This window comes from Onychomys torridus, chromosome 1, assembly GCF_903995425.1.
Source record: "Onychomys torridus chromosome 1, mOncTor1.1, whole genome shotgun sequence".
Taxonomy (NCBI): domain Eukaryota; kingdom Metazoa; phylum Chordata; class Mammalia; order Rodentia; family Cricetidae; genus Onychomys; species Onychomys torridus.
In genome coordinates this window covers 17,048,820-17,056,504 of record NC_050443.1, presented here as the reverse complement: position 1 = coordinate 17,056,504, position 7,685 = coordinate 17,048,820, and the positions used below count along the sequence as shown (strand labels likewise).

Below are 7,685 nucleotides of genomic sequence, written 5' to 3'. Positions count from 1 at the left end.
CGTGGGTATTTTGCCTGACTGCGTGTCTTGTGCATCATGTACATGCAGTATCCCAGGAGGCCAGAACAGGGCGATGGATCCCCTAGAACTGGAGTTACAGGGGATTATGAGGTGTGTTGGGAATCAAATTCTGGAAGACTAAACCAGGCGGTGAGTGAGATCCAGGACAGACTCCAAAGCTACACAGAGAAACCCTGTGTCGAAAAAACAACAACAACAAAAAATTGTGGAAGACCAATCAACACTCAAATGCAGAACCATCTCTCCAGGTCCGTCCCCACCCCCTCACCCCGCCCCTATGATTTTCTGTATAAATAAAAAACCTTTATTTTGCTCAAAAAGGACAGTTAATAGCATTGAAATTGTGTGTGTGTGTGTGTTGGGTGGGATCGAACCCAGAGCCTACACATAATAGACAAGAGCTACATACAGAGATATTAAATTCTCAAAGTGACAATCCTTTCTGCACTGCAACGCCTGCAGTTGTTAGGGAAGGGCGGAAGTGTAGGTTTTATTGATTCAGGAAGTGGGTCATTTCACGGTCCTCCTCAACCCCTATTTTTGATTGGCTGGTTAGGGGGCGTGACTTCAGCTTTCTAATACAAATGGTCAGCTTGGGTGCCTCCTTGGATGATGGGCGTTGGAGTCGTCGGAAGTGTGGCTTTTTCAGTTCCTTGGTTACACAGAGACCGGAAGTGTGGCTTTCGTTTATGCATCGGCCAAACAGGGTCGATCAGGAAACCCAACAGACTTGAGGACGGTGCCTTCATGGAAATGAAACCGTAGACCGTTCCCGGCACAGATCTTAGCGTTCTGGGTAGAGTGCTGTGTGTTAAGGATCGACTGAGGCCCTGCTATAGGCTGGCTTCGTTTATCCGGGAAAAGTGCTACACGTTGTGGATGCCTAGGACTTTTTCCCAGGGCCATGGCGGACTCGAAGCTTCTGGCACCAGAGCTGAGCGACGCAGAGTCGATGGGTGATGAGACGTCGCGGTTTCAGGAGCTGCTACTGCAGGTGCGGGCTGACGGGACTTGAGGGAACCTGGGTGTTTAAGGATTTATACATTGGCGCTCAGAGACGCGACTTCAGTTCCCAGAATGCCCTGCAGTAGCAAGGAGGCCTATGGGAATTGTAGTTGTTTGGCTCAAAGTTTACTGGATTTTAAAAGAAATGGAATTGGGGTGATATTGGGAGTCCTCGTAAAAAGAAAAGGGGGCCTAGACTGTATAATATAACAAGTGAGCCAGGTGATGGTGGCGCACGCCTTTAATCCTGCACTGGGGATGCACAGACAGGCAGTTCTCTATGAGTATGAGGCCAGCCTGGTCTACAGAGTGAGTTCCAGGAAAGCCAGGGCCACACAGAGAAACCTTGTTTCAAAGTAATAATAATAATAATAATAATAATAATAATAATAATAATAATAATAACAACAACAACAATAACAACAACTACAACGTTATTATTATTAACAACAACAAGAATATACCATTAGTAAAAAAAAAACCATGTGATCACATATGAGCTCTCCTATAAACGTTTGGGAAGCAGGTGAGGGGGTTTGACAGGACAGAATTATCGTGGAGGGTTGTTTTTTTTCCCCCCACAGGCTTCCACAGAGCTCCAGCAAGCCCGGACAGAGAGGCCAGAATCTACACAGATCCAGCCCCAACCTGGTGAGAAAAAGATATAGACATAGAGGAATAGATGGATGGATGGATGGATGGATAGATAGATAGAAGATAAATAGACAGGCATAGAGTATCTCAGAGAGAAGACGGGACACCCTGAGAGAAGTCAGTGGAAACTAGGGGCCAGGGACACAGAGGATGCAGGCGAGAGATCACAACTGAGTACAAAGGCCTAGAAGTAGTTATGTGAATAGACAGGCAGGAGGATCACCTCCAAATACTGGACCACAGAAAACAGAGTGGGAATGGAGTGGAGATTCAAAGTAAGAAGACATCAGGGGCCTGAGGGCAGCCAGGGGAACAAAGGCAAAGCAGAGGCTCAGCAGGACAGAACCAAAGAGCAAAAGAAGGGCCAGCAAGATGGCTGAGCAGGTGAGGCTGCTGTCAGTAAGCCTGGTGACTGAGAGAACAGAGTCCTGAATGCTGTCCTCTGTGTACACACACACACACACACACACACACACACACACACACACACACACGTGCATGTAATAAAAATTAAAAGAGGAGCCGGGCAGTGGTGGCGCACGCCTGTAATCCCAGCACTCAGGAGTCAGAGGCAGCGGATCTCTGTGAGTTCGAGGCCAGCCTGGGCTACAGAGCGAGATCCAGGAAAGACGCAAAGCTACACAGAAAAACCCTGTCTAGAAAAACAAAACAAAACCAATTAAAAGAGGGAAAGAAGTTGGGTGTGGTGGTGAACGCCTCTCATCTCAGGAGGCAGGAGTATCCCAAGTCTGGGGCCAGCCTGGGTGTAGAGCGAGAGACCCTGTCTGAAAGGGAGAGGGTGGGTGCAGAGGGTGGGTGAGAACCAGACTGCTTAGGGACAGATGGCCGAGATAAACCCACTTGTGCAGGTTTCTGCATAAAGACCAATTCATCGGAAGGAAAGGTCTTCATCAACATCTGCCACTCGCCCTCCATCCCTCCCCCCATGGACGTGACTGAGGACGAGCTGCTTCAGATGCTGGAGGAGGACCAAGCTGGCTTCCGAATCCCCATGAGCCTGGGAGAGCCACATGCTGAGCTGGATGCAAGTCAGTCCCCTGCCAAGACACCAAGTCTGCTCCCTCAAGACCCTGCTTTTCTCAGGGGCTTCCAGTCAGCATTTGATGATCCAAGTCTGGAGGGAGCACGCCCTGGGGCTCTTCTCCGAGGTTAAGGGCTTCAGAGAAGGCGACCTAGAAGAGCAAATGCCCTGATAGAAGAGTTGAAGGTTTGGGGGGAGGGGGCACGTGAGGGCGGCACACGCATGTAATCCAGCACTCGGGAGGCAGAGCCAGGCAGATCTCTGTGAGTTCGAGGCCAGCCTGGGCTACAGAGAGTTCCAGGATAGCCAGGGCTGCCCAGAGAAAGACTGATTCAGAAAAGATTTGAAGCGTTAGTCAGGCAAAGTCAGAGAAGAGGGTTGTAGGCAGAGATGACAAGTGAGCTGTGCGTGGTGGTTCACTCTTATAAATAGCTCTTAGGATGCTGAGGCAGGAGAATTGCTGAAAGCTAGAGGCCAGCCTGAGCTACATGGTCCAGGGCCAGAGTCTGGGGGGTACAGTGATTTGATTGATGACCAACAATCAGGAGAGACTGGAAGTGTGGACAGCCGTCGTTCTCTAGAGTAGAAATGCACATTTTCCTAGAGGTGGGTGGGATAGAGTGAGGTGATTCTTGGGGTCACTGGGGAGTATCAGGGTCTGTCTTGGGGATGTGGGCATCAACCTGGAGTTGAGCCTGGAAGCCAAGAAGGACCTGGAATGAGTCAGCTGGAAAGTAAAATGTATGGTGGCTCTCACTTCCTGTGTCTTGGGTCTCTGGTCCTTGGGTAAGTGTTCCTTATAGGTGTTACATGGAGGGCTGCAAAGGCCTCACTCCCTCTTTCCACAGAAGGCCAGGGCTGCACTGCTTATGATGTCGCCGTTAATAGCAACTTCTACTTGAGGATGCAGGTGGGATGTGTGGTATGGATAAGGCCCGGGGAGGGTGCTTCCTTCAGCCCCACCTCACCATTGCATCTCATCTTCTCACCTTAGAACAGCGATTTCTTGAGGGAGCTGGTGGTCACCATCGCCAGGGAGGGCCTTGAGGACAAGTATGGTTTACAGCTAAATCCAGGTGAGGGTCAGGAGGGAAATGGCCTGGGTGGTACACTTGGGAGAAGTGAGTCCAGTGAGCCAGGAGGGGGTGGAGCTTCTCAGAGTGAGGGTGGGGTCGTGAAGGGGCGGGGCCGGGATCCTGGCGGGGTGTGGTGGTGGAGGTGGAGGAGGAGGAGGTGGTGGTGGTGGTGGAGGAGGAGGTGGTGGTGGTGGTGGAGGAGGAGGTGGTGGTGGTGGTGGTGGAGGAGGAGGTGGTGGTGGTGGTAGAGGAGGTGGTGGTGGTGGAGGAGGTGGAGGTGGTGGTGGTGGTGGTGGAGGAGGTGGAGGTGGTGGTGGAGGAGGAGGTGTCTCAGTGCCTTCCTCAGGAAGGGTGGGGCTAAGGTGGGCAGGGCCTCTAAGAGTCAAGGTGCAGTGGTTGGAGTGGAAGGTGTCTAGGAAGGCGGCCAGCCTCTGTGGATCGGGAAGCACCACTTGAGGGAACCCCACCTCAGCGATCTTTGACTCTCCAACCCTCAGAATGGCGCATGTTGAAGTACCGGCCTTTCCTGGGGTCCATCTCGCAGCAGAACATCCGTTCCCGGCAGCGCCCTCGGATCCAGGAGCTGGGGACCCTGCAGGGGTGAGCTTTCATGCATGTCTGGGCTGATGACTATCCTGGGACTCTAGGGATTCAGATGGAGCTGAGACACAGAACTGGGTGGAGGGAGGCAGGAACAACAAGCCAAGTAGAAGAAGGTGCTGGGCTGTGAGAGACTTGGTGGTCGGCCACCTTCAGTCTGCCCTTGTTCCCATACAGCCCAGAGCGGCCTCACATGAACCTTTGGTTGGAAGCCCCCGACCTCCTCTTGGCTGAAATTGACCTACCCAAGTTGGTGAGTCTGGACACCCTGGGGCTCAGGCAGGAGGTTTAGAAGCCAAACCCCTGGATCTGAAGGAGGAGGCTGGAGCCTAGATTCCTCAGCCTGGGTTATATCTCTGGAGGCAATGATGTGGGGCTATCCCCAGACCTGCATGAGTTGCCTCTCCTGGCCCAGAAAACCAACAGGTGCAGCCACTGCGGTCCTGAGTGTGAGTTCCTCAAGACTCGTAGTTACTGCCCTTTAATTTTGTCTGCATTGATTTGGTTCTGAGGTTGAAAGCACAACCATGCATGCCATGACCTTGTGGACATAGCCTTCCAGTGCTAGGGGATGTGGGCTGACTGACCTTATCCCCAGGATGGAGCTCAAGGGCTGACCCTGGAGATAGGGGAGAATCACCTGGTGATGGGAAGCCCCCAGCAACTGTATCACCTCAATGCCTCCATTCCCCTGCGGATCAACCCTGAGGCCAGCAGGGCTGCTTTCCACCACAGAAGAAAGGTACCCGAGGGCCTCCAGGAGAAGCTGGTGTATAGGGATCCCCCCTGGATCTTCGTGGGGAGAGCTAGGGTTTGGAGCCATGGGTGCTGAGTCCTCACTCTCTTTCTTTCCTCAGCAACTGATGGTGTCCATGCCTCTCCTGTCAGTCTCTTGACCAGAATCCCCTTGTATTTCCAGATGTGGAGAAGATGCTGGTGTCTTCTCTAAATGTGAAATAAACGGTTTTTCCAGTTCATTCCAGCTTCAGAAATCAAGACATGGCGGGTGGGAGGAAAGAGGGACATTAGTTCCGCCCCCAGGGTCTGCTAGAAGTCTCTGCCCCTTTCTGGAGGCCCTGGCCCCAGAGCTGACCCTACTCCTTTCCTAGCCCACTTCTTCGTTGTCCCCAGAATATCCAGGCGTTTAGACTCAGCTCTGACCCCTTCCTTCTTAGTCATGACTCTCCCCCACTGACGCCCAGCAATCTCACAGAACAGTGTTCCGCTATGCCACTGACTCTTGCTTCTCCTAGCTCCCGTGCCCTCTTCTGCAGAATGGCATGTGGGGAATTACTTAATGGCCGTCCCTCGCACAGTGGGTGCTCTCTTGGGACGGGGGCTTGCCCTGCTTGACTTCTTAGCAACCAAACTCAGGCAGTGCCTAGGGTCTCCTGCACTCCATGAACCACATCCATTCCTGGGGCCAGCTCCTGTCACAGGCACACCCAAGTCTAGGTCCTGACCCCCGAGCTTCACTTCCTCCTGACTCAGCCTGTGCTGTTCCCTCTTTTGGGGCACTCCCACTCTGCTCCCCAATATCCTTTCCCCATTTTTGTGCCAAGGATGTAACTCAGGGCCTCTGATGAAGCATATGCTGGGCAGTCAATGGTGGCGCACGCCTTTAACCGCAGCACTCAGTAGGCAGAGGCAGGGGGAGCTCTGAGTTTGAGGCCAGCCTGGTCTACAGAGCAAATTCTGGAACAGCCAGGGGTTCCATAGAGAAACCCTGGAAAAACAAACAATGCCAGGCATATATTTCTTTTACCATTGAGTTTCACCTCAGGGGACCTCTCACCCCCCTTTTTTATTTTTCTTTCTTTTTTTTTTTTGATTTTTCAAGACAGGGTCTCTATGTAGCCATGGCTGACCTGGAACTCCCTTTTTAGACTATTATGGCCTCGAACTCCCAGAGATCCGCCTGCCTCTGCTCCCAGTGCTGGGATTACAGGGGAGCCACTGCTGCTCTGCTTTTTTTTATATATATATATATTAGAGAAAAAGCCTCATGTAGCTCAGGCTGGTTTGAAACTTGTCATGAAGCTGAGGATGACCTTGAGTTTATGATCCTCCAGCCTCCCCTAAAGTGATTGGGTTTTGAGTCTGTACCACTGCACTGGTTTCTGTAGCAGGGAACCAGACCTAGAGCACCATGCATGCTGGGTAAGCACTCCTTCAACTGAGCTGCTTTCCAGGCCCTGCCCCCATGCTGTGGTACAGATTACATTGGTAAATTATCAGATGATGTTTGTACTTGTTGAAACCTGACCTTTTATAAGATTTATTTATTTTACATTTAAAAAAAATATTTATTATGTATACAGTGTTCTGTCTGCATGTCTGCCTGCACACCAGAAGAGGGCGTCAGATCTCATTACAGATGGTGGTGAGCCACCATATGGTTGCTGGGAATTGAACTCAGGACCTCTGGAAGAGCAGCCAGTGCTCTCAACCTCTGAGCCATCTCTCCAGCACTTTACATTTTTGAGAGTTTTGTCTGTGTATGTTGTATGTGCACTGTTTGTGTGGTTGGTCCCTGTGGAGGTCAGAAACCCCTGTACTCAACCCCCCCTTCCCAGGAGACAGGGTTTCTCTGTGTAGCCCTGGCTGTCCTGGAACTCGCTCTGTAGATCAGGTTGGCCTCAAACTCAGAGATCCACCTGCCTCTGCCTCCAGAGGGCTGGGATTTAAAGCATTCACCACTGTGCCTGGCGCGCGCACACACACACACACACACACACACACACACACACACACACGTACTTTTTTTAAAATTAACAAGTGGAGCAGTGGTGGCACACGCCTTTAATCCCATCCCTCAGGAGGCAGAGGCAGGGGGATTTCTGAGTTCCAGTCACTGTACAGAGTGAGTTCCAGGACTGCCAGGGCTACACAGAAAAACCCTGTGTCGAAGAAAACAACAATAACATGGCCATACTGCTGCTGAGAAAAGTTGGTAAAGGCAGGAGGGTGTCCATCCCGTAGCCAAGCTTGTTGGGTATGCCTGCATGACATTCTCAAGAGGCTGAGGCAGGAGGCTGACAAGTTCCACGCTGGTCAGTACAACAGCGACATCTATGCCGCCCCAGGATGCTCTCAAGCAAACTAGCGAGCCCTGCCCACGTGAGGGCGCAAGGAAGCCTTAAACTCTAAGGTTCTTAGCTAGGACAACCACTCTCCTAGAAGCGAATAGAAACGTGCGGTGGTGGGGGAGAGTGGGCTAACTTTCAAGCGCGAAGTTCACTGGGGCCTGTGGTCCAGACAGAGGCCATCCCTTGGCCACTGAAGGA

At 51.8% G+C, this 7,685-nt stretch overlaps 1 protein-coding gene across 1 annotated transcript; it reads left to right on the top strand.

Moving 5' to 3' along the window:
- The first annotated feature begins 703 nt into the window (after nt 1-703).
- Pih1d1 (PIH1 domain containing 1) lies at nt 704-5,375 on the top strand. Its single transcript, XM_036193044.1, has 9 exons — nt 704-1,015; nt 1,611-1,677; nt 2,550-2,729; nt 3,571-3,632; nt 3,717-3,798; nt 4,296-4,398; nt 4,576-4,651; nt 4,997-5,140; nt 5,256-5,375. Exons 1-9 carry the CDS (start codon nt 926-928, stop codon nt 5,292-5,294), a joined length of 843 nt encoding a protein of 280 aa, XP_036048937.1. The 5' UTR covers nt 704-925; the 3' UTR covers nt 5,295-5,375.
- The last annotated feature ends 2,310 nt before the right edge of the window (nt 5,376-7,685 follow it).